Source organism: Choloepus didactylus, chromosome 1 (genome assembly GCF_015220235.1).
Source record: "Choloepus didactylus isolate mChoDid1 chromosome 1, mChoDid1.pri, whole genome shotgun sequence".
In the NCBI taxonomy this organism is placed as follows: domain Eukaryota; kingdom Metazoa; phylum Chordata; class Mammalia; order Pilosa; family Megalonychidae; genus Choloepus; species Choloepus didactylus.
In genome coordinates this window covers 20,321,063-20,336,893 of record NC_051307.1, presented here as the reverse complement: position 1 = coordinate 20,336,893, position 15,831 = coordinate 20,321,063, and the positions used below count along the sequence as shown (strand labels likewise).

Here is a 15,831-nt window from a genome sequence, read left to right as displayed (position 1 = left end):
CATTCATATTTTCATTCAACAGAATACCATATGTCAGTTAATAAATTCACTCTATGTATCAAAGCATATAAATATCACATCATGTTGAGTGAAAGGAAATTTGAAGAATATGTCCCACTTATCACCATGTATGCAAATTTTAAAACACATAAACCAATGCCATATATTTTTTATGGATAAATATATGAACAGAGAAGTATAAAAACATGGGTTAAACAGACACACACAAAATGCATGAGAGAAGTTACCTAAGAGTGAAGGAAATGGAACTGAGAGGAGGGACAAAAAGAACATCCATATCATTTGTAATATTTTAGTTCCTGTATTTAAAAAATATTTTAAGCAAGTATGAGAAAATATAAATAACTGTCAATTCTGGTGTGGGCATAAAGGGTTTTAACAATGTAATCCAAGTACTTTTCTGTATTTTTCTCACATTTAAAAAAACTAGGTGTAAAAATTTTTTTATTAGCAAACAAATTTCAAAAACTGACACAAAAAGAATGCAAATACCTGAACAGGCTAACAACCTATAGAGGATACCCAAAAAAAGTCAGAGAAGGAACCGTTTAAAAAGGCACAAAGCCCAGCCTGTTTTATGGGTGAATTCAACCAAATGTACAAGAAACAGTGTCGTAATTCTTCCTGTGACTTTAGATAATCCTGATACAAAACAGAGCTAGATTAACACTCCAAATTCAACAGGGCATTAAGAGAAAAATGCATCATCTTGCTTGAGTAAGGTTTATAAACAGAGCGCATTCATGATACATTAGGAAGGCAATAAATGTATTTGTCTACCGTAAAAAAAGAGAAAAAATCTCAATCTTAAATTTAAAATTTTACCTTTTAATCGATGTTAAAAAAAAGACAGTAAAATTTAGTATCATTACAGATTTTTCAAAATCCTTGCAAACTAACAATAGAAGAAAACTTTTAAAAGTCATTAGAATGAAGAAATAGAAACATTCCCATTAAAGACACAAATAATTAAGGATGCCTCCTATCAGGTCCTAGTACATACAGTGAAGTAAGTATAACTATTCTGAAGAAGCAAATGCTCATACTTGTGGGTTATATTACATCTACTTCGAAATTCTAAGAGTAGCTACTCACAAGCCGTTAGAATTAATAAAACCCCAGGCGCCGCGCCCCGCCCCTACGACCGGCGGGCGAAAGTGCGCGCACGCGCGCGTAGTCGACGCATGCGCGCGGATCCAAGAGAAGGAAGATGGCGGCGCTGAGCTTTCCTACGCCTCTGTACGGGCACGTGGGGCGCGGAGTCTTCAGCGAAGTGTACGAGCCTGCGGAGGACACGTTCCTGCTGCTGGACGCGCTCGAGGCAGCGGCGGCGGAGCTCGCGGGGTGCGAGGAGAGCGAGGGGCCCCACGAGGGAGGGCTGGCGCTCCCCGGCTAGGCGGCGGCTGAGGGTCGGGGAAAGGGCAGTCGCCGCCCTCAGCCAGAGGAGGCGGTGTCTGGGCACTTGATGATTGACACCGGAACGCTGGAAATGAGGATTTTCCTGGAGATACACATAATGAAGAGTGTCAGGAATGGTTGTGCTTTTGCCAAGGTATTGCCTTGGTCGCATTAGCCCTAGGCCTCCTACCATACCATGATGTGTATCCTTTCCGCTGTTAAGCTGAAGGGCCTCTGCCTCTGAGCAACGATATTGTAACAGGCGTTCATAAACAAAATATTTGGAAAACATTGTTTCTTCGTAGTATTAAAATTTTTTAGTAAATATTAAAAGTCACATGGTATTTGATTTACTCAGTACATGAAAAGCATCCTTTTGCAACTGAAGAGCAGAAAAATGAAATAAGGTTGTGAGATAAGTGGAATCGGGGAATGTTTTATAAAGATGTCTACCCACACATAAACATTCTGTTCTGTAGCAGCGCTGCCCAATACGGTAGCGGGTAACCACTAGCCGCATGTGACTGGGAACTTCGTATGTGGCTAGTACGACTGAAGAACTGAATTTTTCATTTAATAATAAACAATTTAAAGTTACATGTAGCTAGTGGCTACCTTATTGGACAGCTCAGCCTATGGAATCTACCGTGGCACCTTATAAATATTAAAAATGACTTATGCTCACTATAGATTTTGAATTAATAGCATAAAAAGAGTGAATACCTACACTAATTTTTTTGTTTTTGTTTTTGTTTTTAAATGAAAAGAATTTAGGTATTTCGATTTATTTAAGGATCAAGATTTGACCTGGGTTTTCTCAGGATAAAACAAACCAGCTGGCAGGGTTCAAAGATCTATATTGTGTTCATTTATACCATTTGAACTTTGTCAGATTTTTACATATATAAAATGCCCCAACTCTTATTAGACTAGGTTTTCATTGTAAAAGATGGAACTATTGGGTTTGCTGGAATGTAGAGTGGAACAGTACTGGTTTATAACTTGTCTTTTATTCTCAAGATAGCTCGGAAAGATTTATGAGCACAAATTGTATTACAAAGTATGCTATAAAAAGAGCTGATTTTGTTATAAAATCTTGGGTAATTCTGGTCTTGGAATTCTAATTATTCATGAGCCCATAGTAGTTATATTCAAATAGAAGCTCCTTGGTAAGATTCACAGACCTTACTACAGCATAATAAAGACTTGTCACATGTGTGGACAGGATCCAAAAGTTAGAAGTTCCTAATGTTTGTTTTTGTTGGGTAGTCCTTTAGAGGAGTTAGGTGGAAGGAGGACAGCTAGAGAAGCCCCTGAATCCCATCAGTTCTATCTCTGTAAAGGGGACAGTTGGTGCTTTTGATGTATGTATAAGATTGTAAGTGAGGAAATAAATTTAATTGAACGATAAAATACGTAGAATGAGGATTTTAATAAGAGCATTCTAAGATTATTAATAACATTGTAAAATCAGATATTCTGCTGTTTATCCAATTCAGCATATAGCTGTCCAAATATGGGAATTATTTGCTGTTCTAAATCTGTTAGTAGAATGGAGGACTTATTTTTTTCTAAGTATGCTGATGGACTTATGAATGTTACATATTTAAAACATGATAGAGAAAAATCTCAAATTTTTGTAATATTACTAATGCTATCATTTTAGGAAATACTAAACTATGAGCAGCTTATGGGAAGGGACTGTCTTTCCTATTATTACTTCTACCCTAAATTAACATGATTATTCCATAGTTCTTATGTAATGTTATGTTGAAATTAATTGAAAGCCACCTTTTGTATTAAATTACTGTTTTGTGGATTTAAGATAAATTACCCAAAATTCTAACAATTTTTAATTATGCAATATTCAACTTGAGCACAAAGTGGTTGTAAGTTATTTACAAATTTGTTTTATATTTCTGTATATTGGCAGGTGAGTAGTGATGTTGGAGAAATAAAAATATACATTAAAACTAGCATGGGAGTTATCCTCTGTGAAGTACATTTTGATCCTACTGTACTAATATTTATTTTGTTTTCTGTTTTTAGAGTGGAAATATGCCTTGAAGTAGGGTCAGGGTCTGGCGTGGTATCTGTATTCCTAGCCTCAATGATAGGTCCTCAGGCATTGTACATGTAAGTGTAAGTGTATCAAATTCATCCAAATATCCACTGAGAGAATTCACTGTGAGTCTGGTGGTTTAAATAAAGTAATTCTTGAAAGCAGATAATATGTATCTGATAGTGTTTGTTTAAATATAGTAAAGACCAGAATGCAAATTATGCTCCCCCAGAAATTGTATCTGCTTATGCAAAGCTGCTTCATCATACTACATAATTACAGGATCATATAAAAATACTACATAATTTTTGGTCATTTTAAAGTTGAATCTATTTTTAGATAAATAATTTCATTTTCAGAAAAAAATCAAAAGTTACTAAAATATTTTTAGAGAATTTAGTGTATAAAGAACAAAACTTAGATCACCTATAAAATTTACAACACATGGTCAAAGTATGTTTCTATCCAGTTTTGTTTTTTTTCATTTCCTATGTAATTAATTTAATATTATATTTTGGGCCTTTCCCCATCAAAACTTCCTGTAAAATTTCGTTTTTGAAATGGCTGCATAGTATTCCTTCATTAGATATATCATAATTTAATAATTTCTGTGAGATGGTGTGTGCATGTGTGTATGTCTTCTCCTGGACAGTGTATCAGTATAACAATCTTTTTCATCATTATGCTGAATCTTTGTCTCTTTTCTTTGCCATTATTAAAACATTCTGTTTTTTTTCTAAAACTGCTCTATGTAGAAGAAATGGCACATTCCTTGAATTTTTTAGTAACAGATTTGCCTCATGGGTATAGGAAATCTTTTTATTCATTTTCTGCTTATAGGTGCACCGATATCAACCCTAATGCAGCAGCTTGTACCCTGGAGACAGCACGCTGTAACAAAGTCCACATTCAACCAGTAATTACAGATTTGGTGAGCTATTAATCCTTCTCCAATAATAATAAATTTCTTTTTCAAATAAGTTAAGGTCAAGATAATTTAGGTCGAAGGACTTTGAGTAATTAATTAAATTTTAACCCACTAAACAGCATACCCCATACAAAATAAATTGTAGACTGATATGCTCCATCTTCTCTGCAATCCAAATGAAATTTATATTGGCTTATATAGGTCAGGCTTCTTTTCATCCGAAGTAACAGAACCCAATTCAAACTGACTTAAATATAAAAAGAAGAATTTGTTTGGTTTCTCTTGCTGGAAATTCCAAGATTTCATAGCTTCAGGCACAGCAGGTTCCAGGAGCTCAAATGATGTTATAGGCAACTGTTTCTCAGCTCTCAGAATCTCTCTTTCCCTTCATGATAGCAAGATGTTTGGCTATCTATATCTTATTTTTTAGCAACCCCCAAGGAAAGTAACTCAGTTACTCTAGCAGCAGCTCCACATTGAATTTCTTTTGGATCCACATGGATCATGTGCCTATCTCTCAGTCTCTCACTGTGGCAAAGTGGGATGGACTGTGGAGATGATTGGCTTAGGTCTGGGTCATATTCCTACCCTAAGAGCTGGGTTGAGATAAATCCTAGGTAAGGCACTTGGATTGAGAATGAAAGGAGGTAGAGCTTCCTCAATAAAAGTCAAGAAGATGTAATTAGAAGAAAGGGGGAGTGGGTCCTGGGCAGGTGAAAAAGCAAATGACAACTACGGAACCATAGTTTTAACAAGTTACACCTTGTTTTAGTTTCCCAGCTGCTAAAACAAATACCATACAGTGGGTTGGCTTAACAACAGGAATTTATTGGCTCATGGTTTCAGGCTAGAAGGCTTGCTTTCTCCTGGCCAGCAATCCTTGGGGTCCCTGGGCAATGCACATGGCAGCATCTTTCTCTGTTCACTTCCAGCTTTTGGCTGCTCCCTGTGGCTTCCTTTTCTGTGTCCAGTTTCCTTTGTTTATAAAGACTTCAGCCATATTGGATTCAGGCCCACCATCATTCAGTTTGGGCCTCACCTTAACTAATAATATCTTTAAAGGTCCTATTTACAAATGGGTTCCCACCCACAGGACCAGGGTTAGGACCTGAACACGTCTTTTATTGGGGACATGATTCAATCCCCAACACACCACATGCATTTTTAAGTTGCAAGGTTTTTTTTAAATATTTTAAATTATGTTGGTAAGCCTTGGGTAATTTCAGATTATTTTAGTTATAAATGTGAAATGCCTTTTTATAAGCAAAAATCATAATAGCATGTACCAGATGGGCATAAGAAATATAAAATGTTTTCTTGTGCTTCTTGATCTGTATTAGCCTTACACTCATGAGAGTAGGTAACTTCCTGCTTTTTAATTCACAAATGATTTTCCACCTTAGAAGGAATTAAACCAAAGATGCAAGAAAATCTTGACATTTTAGTAGAAGTAGTTACTGCTATTAAAAACTAGATAATAAGAAAAGTACTGAAGTGATTTATATGAGATCAGTATGGTGATTTTGATTTTTAAATTTTTTAACTTGTTTCTTTGATGTGTCCATAATTAATAGTAATGAAATCTATGTGTGTTTTTATTTTACTATGCCTGTGAAAGCATTTAGTTATTTAACTCAAGGGAATAGTTTAAATGGCATTTTGCCCTAAATGTACTTACTTTAAAAAGACGTTTTTCTTGATCCATAGAAAATTGTACCCAGTTTAAAAGATTGGTAAAATGCTAAACAACTGCTATTTTTAGTGTTTTTTCCCAAGATTTTCAGTTGTTCTTTCCTTAACATAGAATTGTTTTAGCCAATACAAGTTACAATTACAATGTTCTGTACAGAACATTGTACAGAATTAGGGCTTGCTCCCTTATTATTTTAGCTTCTAAAAGTGAACCCAGAGTGTGAACATATGAGCTGTCGAAGTGCAAAAACTTGGCTCAACATTATATATTCATTCTGACAGTCAGTTTAATTTCCTCATTTTTAATGAAATGGAAATGTAAAAATCTTTTTCTGAATGAAAATGTACAAGTATTTATCTCCACTTCTGTCTGTAAGAAGTGTGGTCTAACACATTTTCTTTAAAATCATGGTAAAGTATTTTTAAAGATTTTATTTATTTATTTATATTTTATTCAGAGTCCGGTTTAAAATTCTGATTATCATTGAATACATTTAGGTCAAAGGGTTGCTACCAAGGTTGAAGGAAAAAGTCGACCTTCTGGTGTTTAATCCCCCCTACGCAGTGACTCCACCTGAAGAGGTGAGACATAACAAAATTTAATTATTAATGTATTTGGCTATTTTGATTCTAAAATCAAATGAACTTCATCAGATTGCATCAGCTGCTGTTAACCCAAACTGCTCAGATTTTACTCTTGATTGTCAGTAATCGGATACTATTGGTAGGCATAGGAAAGAAACCTAAAACTAATGGAAATGCAAACTTTGACCTATATCTATCTTTAGAAATCCCATCCAGATCAGGGCATTGGTGTTTAAATGTGTTTATATGTGTGTGTGTGTATATTATGAATCACAAATTTGCCAAACAAATATTCTTCATTAAGGTTAAATTCACAAAGGAATTATTTCTGAAAATCTCCCACTGTCCGACTTCACCATAAAATAGGTTTCTTCCTTTCACAGGTATTACCGGAAAGTAGGGGAGGAGAGCCATTTTCAGTTCAGCTAGGGAAAGGAAATAATCTGAAAGTACATAGTGTTAAAAATCTCCATAATTGAAAGATAGACTGTATTAACCATTTCCCAATTTAAAGAGAGAATGGTCAGGGCAAGCAAAGTTTAATAATGGATTTGGGATAGCTTTCCTTTGAATTATTGTGTGTTTTTTAATTCCTTGATGCTTATTCTCTGGCAAGGCTGACAAACAATAACAGTCACCTCTACCAAGATGGGAAAGACCCATACAGCCATTGTCAATGCTAGTGGCAATTAAACAAATAAGAAGCTGTAGCCCTGCTGACATATGAACTTATATGGGAAGGAAGGAAGCCATAAGGTGAACAGCATTTGAGGGGAAAGCAACTTGATAAAACTCCTTGGAAAAGCGCTATGGAAATAAATATCAAGAGGGATAAAATTTTTCAGCCCAGTAATCTCAGTCCTTGAAATTTTAATGTGAGAAAATCATTCAGCAATAGAAAAATTCGCACACACACACAAAAAATAGGTTCATTGCATCATCTTTATGATGCAAATAATGTGAACCTATATATGTAACAGAAGACAAACAGTTGAGTAAATCATGGTATATCACATCTATACTACTGGGAAGATTAGTGAATGAAAAGAGAAGATTCTGGGTATGTGGTGACCTGAATGGCTTCCTTCCTCCTGTTTCTTAGCACAATGCTATGTGCTTCTCCTGAGCCTTGCAGCTGCTGGGACCTGCACAGATGATTGCATGTAGGCGATGCCTTGGGTTCTGTTGTGGCCCCAGCAGAGAGAGCTAGTGTGATTTCTCTTCCGTGACCTGAGCAGTTAGCTAGAGAGCAGGATCAAAGTGTAGCACAGCAAAGATTTCCTGAAGCTTACTCATGTTTTACAAAATAAGACACTGGGAAATGAATTAAAAGAGAATGTGGTCTCTATCAAGATGCGAATCAGTGATCTGGAAACGTGAAGAAAAATATTTCAGCCCACAGAAATGAAGATAAATAAAGGGAAGGAAATCAAAAAGGTAAAAGATAAAAAGAATAGAGCCAGGAGATAGAATGTACAAATAATAGGAGTTTGTTCATATGAAAATATGCTCAAACTTAGTACATCCAGAAACATGAGATAAGGTGCTGTTTGTACCTGTGATCTCTGAGGGATCAGGAGCAGGTGCAGCAGGAGACCAAGGTAGCAAGCAAACAGAAGACCACCACATGTCTCCTGACATGAGATGGTGATGGAGTTCAGTGAGCCTTCTTCACAAAGATTGAAATCACCTGTCTGTAGCCCTTAAGAATGTGATTGGTGCCAGGCGTTTTCCTGGAAGGTTATCTCTAGTCTTAGGCAGATAAACATGGTTGAGCATCCCTGGGGAGGCATATAAACAAGTCCAGCACAGGAGGTCCTAGTCCAGACTGGAACATAGTGGCAAGAGACAGGCTTGGAAAAGGCAGTCATCACCATGCACTTTGTCAGCAGACCATTTTACCTGATGAAAAATCAAGGGAATAAGTTCCACCAAAACAAGGGAGTAATGAAGAAAGAGGAGGACAGGAAACCCAGGAAAAGAGGGAATTCACCCCAGGGGAATAGCAAAGGGAATTCTAGGGATGCTAGGAAAGGGAAGTCTCCAGGAGGAGAATCTTAAAGAAGAACAGAATAACTGTTAAGAAGAACATATTAGATAAATTTCCTAATATGATTAACTTTGTGGAAACTATATCGAGAAGCTTATCACAGGTGTGGGAACAATGAGAAATAGATAAAAAGAAAATTGAGCAAATAGACATAGTGAATGCCCATCAATGGCTAAATAAGATGGTACTTTGCTCTCATAAAATATTATGCAGCCATTAAAAGATTGGAGATAAATTAGAAGATATACAAGGTTATGTGAAGAGCTTTCCGTAAGGCATTGTTGACTGAGAAGAGCAAGATGCAGATAAAAATGCAGAATATAATCCCATCTTTGTAAAACATTGACAGAAACACAAAACCTTTCTATATGTCTGTGTGTGTGTGTGTGTGTGTGTGTGTGTGTGTGTGCAGGATAGAGGAGGGGCAGACAGGTTAAACAGTAAAAGGAAAAAGTGCAGCTTTTTAAAGCATGTGTATGAACATAACTTCTTTGTAAAATTATATGTATGTATGGTTATAGGTATAAAGAAAATTTTAATGGAGAAATATGTCAGATTAAATGAATAAAAGCAGAGGCATGATTGTATATAAAATTGTTTAAACTAAAAAATTATGGACAAAGACCATAGAAGGAATAGAAAGAAAATAATTATGTTAGGGTTAAAGTAATTTTTGGGTGATTTCTTCAAAATTTTTCATTTTGAAAACAGTATACAATGGTAAAGATCTATAATGATTGCATACTGTATAAACTCCCATGGGTTTCATTTCTAGGACATTTTGAAACTTTGTTTCTGTGAAGTAGATCTCTTATAATAAAGCTTTCATTTTTACTTTCTTTCTAATTCTTCTATGATAAGTTGAAGAATTACTGATGTCTATCAATTTAAACATCGTAATAACAACTATTAGTATGCTCTTATTTGCAGAGCACTGTTCTCAACTCTTTAAATATAATTTTTCTTGCTTTTCTAATTTCACAGACAAAAGAGGAAACTAAGTCATAAAGAAGTTTGCCAATTGCCCAACATCACCCAGGCTAGGAAAGGTGGAGCTCAGATTCAGCCTAGGGAGTCAGAATCCATGCTTCATTCCAATTATTTTGAACATCAGTAAAATTCAAAATATATACTGCATAGTGAATGTTATTTGTCAGAAGATTTAGTGTGTGATTCTAAATGTAACTTGACTTCAGTTCAGAGAAACAGTCTTTCTAATTGGTCACAGGTGGGAAGTCACGGAATAGAGGCAGCTTGGGCTGGTGGCAGAAATGGTCGGGAAGTCATGGACAGATTCTTTCCACTGGCTTCAGATCTACTTTCACCAAGAGGATTATTCTATTTAGTTACAGTTAAAGAAAACAACCCAGGTAATACAACTCAGTCTATCTTTTAGCCATTTACTTTGTTAATAATCTAGAAGACTAAATTCATAAAGGATCCTGGGCTGTTAATGAATTTAATCACTGACAACAGCTAATAACAGATATAACTTCATGCTGAAAGAGGAGAGAGATTTGTAAGATGTAGATTTTTCTGGTTTTAAAAAGTATTATCTTTTGTGGTGGGTTGGGGGGAGCCAGTTTTCCCCTTCATTTATAAACATTCAAATACAAAATCCCTTCTAATTTCTTCTTCTAAACACCTCACCTTCAGTGTTGTGAATTTTCTCTCCACCGCCTAGTCTCCATGAAAATTCTGTTGTATTCTCTTTTGTTTATCTGAAGTTTTATCATGAAAGCTGCCTCATGGTATGAGTTTTTATGTCTTGGTTTTCAGATTGTTTTCTAAGTAAATTGACCATAATCTTTCTTATCTTTTTCTGTGCATCTAAAGTTTGATTTTTATCTTACACCTTATATCCTCAGCCTCCAAATCACATCATAAGTACTAGTTTTCTTTATTTTTTTGGTAACTCCATCTTCTTAGTTCAGTATTTTTAGTTTTATTTATTTATAAAAGGATTGTTTTGTTTTCTAAAATACTCCTGAAAGAAATAAGCTATTTCACTTACTGTCACCATGTGATAGAAAATATTCAGTTTGCCCACCCTATAGCTGACATTTTTTAATCCAAAAATAAGGATTTGGGCAGTGATTGGTACCAGGTAATTAAAAAGATTATCACTTGCTGTAATAACAAGTCTAATTAATGTTTTTGTTGAATCCAGTGAGAGCTACCACTGCAAAGCAGGCCATTCAGTCTGATTAGAATCCTCAGGAACACCTTGAAAATACAAAGTGCTCCCATCTTTCTAAAGTCCAAGTTGACATAGAAATTGACTTCGTATGCATTGTTTAGTTATTCATCATACACACTTCACCGAATGATTTAATTGGATTTTACATTTTGTTTTAATTTTCATTTTAGAGGAAATTTTGAAAACAATGAAGAACAAAGGTCTACAAGGCACCACTGTACTTTCCAGACAAGCAGGCCGAGAAATTCTTTCAGTCCTTAAGTTCACCAAATCCTGATACACAAGGTGTGCTGATAGCTACTGAAAACTGAATGCATCCAGCATATTTTTAGACTGGTCATCCCTTGGTTTGCATGGAAAATTATTTGAAATTTGTTGTACAGAAAAAGGTGGAAGGGTGGTGGCATTCCCTTTCACCCAGGAATTAGGCCTTTGGAAATATTTGTACAAGTAAATATGTATATTATATGTAAAAGTTGCATTTATATTAAATGAGTACAGTATACTCCTGTTACTGAACTTACAGCCATTTAAAACCAGTGAGTAAATTGCAGAACAGTATTATACTATATGTATATTTTTGAAAAACTGACAGATAGAGGGTATGTTTGTATGTATATATTAGGTCTCAGAAGATAAACAGTAACAGGTGGGAATGGAGGAACTTTCACTCTGTACATTGGCATTTGTACAATGATGATGTAATATTTTTATAATTTAAAAGTTTTCATTTAAAAAATTTTTAATTTACTCTTTTTGTCTCCATTCTATTTCTAATATTTAGAATTCCTTCTGCCTCCTGTCTTTTTCCTGATCAACTTTTTCCTATCTTTTTCCTTTCGCATATTTCTGTTTTCTTCTGGCATATATATTGCAAAGCACTCTACTTTTTTTCTTAGATTATGGAAAATTCTATATAATTCTATAAATTAAACCACTCTTAGGTTAATCAAATTTTTAAAAGCTCACATTTGTATTTTAAGAAATGTCAAATTACCTTTACCTAAATTTAGGAATCTCTTCTTCCATATCTTCTACACCATTTAAAATATATTTATCAAAAGTAACAAGCAGGATTGTGTAGGAGCAGAGTAGGAGGAATCTAGAATTTATTTTTAATTTGGCTACTCTCAGAATCACCTGGGGAAGCTTTTCAAAAATACAGATCCTAAACCCCACCAAAATTCCATGGAATCCTCTTCTGTTGACCAGGTCTAAAAACTGTATTTTTTAAAATGTGTTTTCCCTTATTCCTTAAGGTAGCCTGCCAAACTTTAGAATCATTGCTTTGCATAACATTCTCATTTAATCCTCAGGACAATCCACAGAAAACGTGGAATTATCTTCCTGTGATGCACAAACAGTGGTGTAGGGCAGCATTCAGACTCAGATCTGACTCCAGAGTCTATCTTTGCTTTTGATGCTGCTATCTTCGGCAGCAAAAATGGCACAATTAGTATTTTCTTGAGTCAAATATCTGTAAATAGATTCTCCTTCCAAGTAATAGTGCGATCTGAAATCTTATAATAAATAACCTCGTATGTATTTGGGGAGTTGGGGCAGAGGGAACGTTAAAACCTTTTTAGAATTTTGTTGTGGACTTTTTTAATTATTGTTTTGAGGAACAGGATCTTGAATTTTTATGATGTTTGAAATGCTTTAAAATTACAGTAAAGGACTTCCATCAATATAGAAGACTAAAAAATTAGAAATATATATAAAAGACACCAAAAACTTCACATGCATTGCCAAATAAAGAGAAATACCTGCATTCTGCACACAAGAGAAAGAAATGCTAGTGGGTAAAGTGGGAATGAATGTCCTACTGATCTGTGAGCACTGTGGCCCTGAGCCCTCTAAAAGAGAGGTGCAAAGCAGCTCCCCTTTCAAATTAAAAAAAAAAAAAAAGAGGACTAGGAAAACAAAATCATCTGGCCCAAGAGAAGCAACAAGGAAACTTATCTTTGTCTGGACCTTAAAGGAAAAACAAAAAATAATCCATGAGAAATCAGACCCCAGATGTCAGCTACACTCCAGTGTAGGACTAACTTTAAAATTATCTAGATAATGGAAACCACCAGCACTACAGAAGTAATGATCTTGAACCTACCATGTAGATATACTTTTCACAAACCAGGGTATACTAGACTCTCACATTTAAAACAAAAACACCTAAAGAGTACACACACATTGGGCAGTCAGAAGACATTGCAAGCAGAGCTGGCATCCCTGAAAACTGGAAATGACAGAAAAATCTGAATGAAGTATAAATTGATTTAAAATGACTGCTATTCTTACTTTCATTATTGTGTATGAATAGTTGCACTGAGCTCATAAAAATCACTAAGAAGGTAAGCTACAATGTGTGAGCAGAAACAACAAAAACTGGATTGTATCCTGTTCCAGTTTGCTAATGCTGCCATCATGCAAAATACCACAAATGGATTGGCTTTTATAAAGGGGATTTATTTGGTTACAAGTTACAGTCTGAAGGCCATAAAGTAAGGTATGTCCAAGGTAAGGCATCAACAATTGGGTACCTTCACTGAAGGATGGCCGTTGGTATCTGGAAAACCTCTTAGCTCGGAAGTCATGTGGCTGGTGTCTGCTTGCTCCCAGGTGGCATTTCAAAATGGTGTCCTCCAAAATGTTACTGTTGGGGCATTTTGTTCTCTTACTGGCAGCTCTCTCCAGAATGTCACTTTTAGCTGCTGTGAGGTCCTTCTGTCTGTGAACTCCTTTATATGAGACTCCAGTTCCAATTAACACCCACCCTGAATGGGTGGGGTAATACCTCCATGGAAATTATCCAATCAAACATTTCACTCACAGTTGACTGAGTCACATCTCCATGGAAACTGTCAAAGAATTCCAGTCTAATAAACACTAATATGTCTGCCCCCACAAGACTGCATCAAAGAATGTTATTTTGGGGGACATAAGACATCCAAACTGGCACAATACCCAAGGAATATAAATAGTGGAATTATATTTATATTATAGAAGTTTGAAGTACTTAAAAGAATTAATATAATCACAAAGAAAAAAACTCAACAAGATACTATTTGGAAAGGGCAGAATTCAAGGGGAAAAATAGAACTTTTATATATGAGAAATAGAATTCCTGAAATCTAAAACCTCAATGGGCAGAGTAAACATGAAAAGAAAATTAATGAACCAAAAGGAACTCACAGAATGCAGCCCACAGAGACAAAAAGAAAGCATGAAGAAAAAAATAATGATAATTGAAGTTAGAATGAAAAAGTCTCGCAAATCACAAGTCCCAGAAAGAATATAAGACAGGCAATATTTGAAAAGACAATGGCTAATACTTTCTAGAATTGACTTTTTAAAAATAATTGGATAGATCCTGGGAGCACAAACAAAATAAATAAAGTGAAATCTATGCCTAAACATGTAGTAGTTTTGGTTGTTTGAAGTTGTATGTACCCCAGAAAAGGCTATGTTCTATTAATCCATTCCTGTGGGTGTAGACCTGTTGTGGTTGGGACCTTTTGATTAGGTGATTTCAATTGAAATGTGACCCACCTCATTCAAGATCGGTCTTAATCCTTTTTACTGGAATCCTTTGTTTGAGGATAAAACATATACAGAAGCTAAGAGATGAAATTCAGAGAAACACCCAGAGAAGTTTAGAGAAAAAGCCACAGATGGAGAAGCCAGGAGCTGAAGCAACGAAACCTGGGAGAGCAGGACCAGCAGACGCTGGCCATGTGCCTTGCTATGTGACAGAGGAGACCTTGATGGCAGTAGCCTATCTTCAGAGTCCAGGTATCAACCTATTGATGCCTTGGGTTGAACATTTTCACAGCCTTAGAATTGCAAATTTGTAAGGTAGTAAATCCCCGTTTTAAAAGCCAGACCATTTCTGGTATAAATTCCACTTATTAACTTAATAAAGGAAAGAAAAAATGCATTTTCTTAACAGATGTGGGAAAACATTTGATAAAATTCAATATAGTTAGCAACTAGAATAAAAGGAACTTTCTCAACTTGATATGCTCTATATACCAAAAACTATGGCAAATATCATTCTTAAAGGAGAAATTCTGGAAGCATCGTGTGTCAGTTTCAATGTATTATGTCCCCCAAATGCTATTATCTTTGATGCAGTCTTGTGGGGCAGACATTTTCTTGCTGATTAGATTGGAATTCTTTGAGTGTTTCCATGGAATGTGCCCCACCCAACTAAAGGTGATAACTCTGATTAGATATTTCCATGGAGGCGTGGCCCCACCCTGAATCAGTGGAGCTATGTAAATGAGCAGACAGGCAGAGGGAACTCAGTGCAGCTGTGAGTGACATTTTGAAGAGGAGGTACAGCCAAGAGGGACACTTGGAAGAAAACACAGGAGCTGCAGATGAGAGACAGTTTGAAGACGGCTGTTGAAAGCAGACTCTTGCTCTGGAGAACCTTAGAGAGGACAAATATCCCAAGTGCAACTAAGAGTGACATTTTTGAGGAACTGCAGCCTAGAGAGGAACATCCTGGGAGAAAGCCATTTTGAAACCAGAACTTTGGAGCAGACGCCAACCACATGCCTTCCCACCTTACAGAGGTTTTCCGGACACCATTGGCCATCCTGCAGTGAAGGTACCCAATTGCTGATGTGTTACCTTGAACACTTTATGGCCTTAAGACTGTAACTGTGTAACCAAATAAACCCCCTTTTATAAAAGCCAATCCTTCTCTGGTGTTTTGCATTCTGGCAGCATTAGCAAACGAGAACACATTTTGGTACCAGAGAAGTGGGGTGCTTGTGCTGCTGCGTTTGCAAATACCAAACATGTTGGAACGGCTTTTTACATGGATAAGGGGTAGATTCTGGAAGAACTGTGAGAAGCTTGATAGAAAAGGCTTAAACTGCTTTGAA

General features: G+C 35.9%; 1 protein-coding gene across 1 annotated transcript; it reads left to right on the top strand.

Moving 5' to 3' along the window:
* Nucleotides 1-1,216: 1,216 nt before the first annotated feature.
* Nucleotides 1,217-11,745, top strand: N6AMT1 (N-6 adenine-specific DNA methyltransferase 1). The gene is made up of 6 exons (XM_037826524.1): nt 1,217-1,365; nt 3,469-3,555; nt 4,322-4,412; nt 6,600-6,683; nt 9,965-10,106; nt 11,107-11,745. Exons 1-6 carry the CDS (start codon nt 1,232-1,234, stop codon nt 11,211-11,213), a joined length of 645 nt encoding a protein of 214 aa, XP_037682452.1. The 5' UTR covers nt 1,217-1,231; the 3' UTR covers nt 11,214-11,745.
* The last annotated feature ends 4,086 nt before the right edge of the window (nt 11,746-15,831 follow it).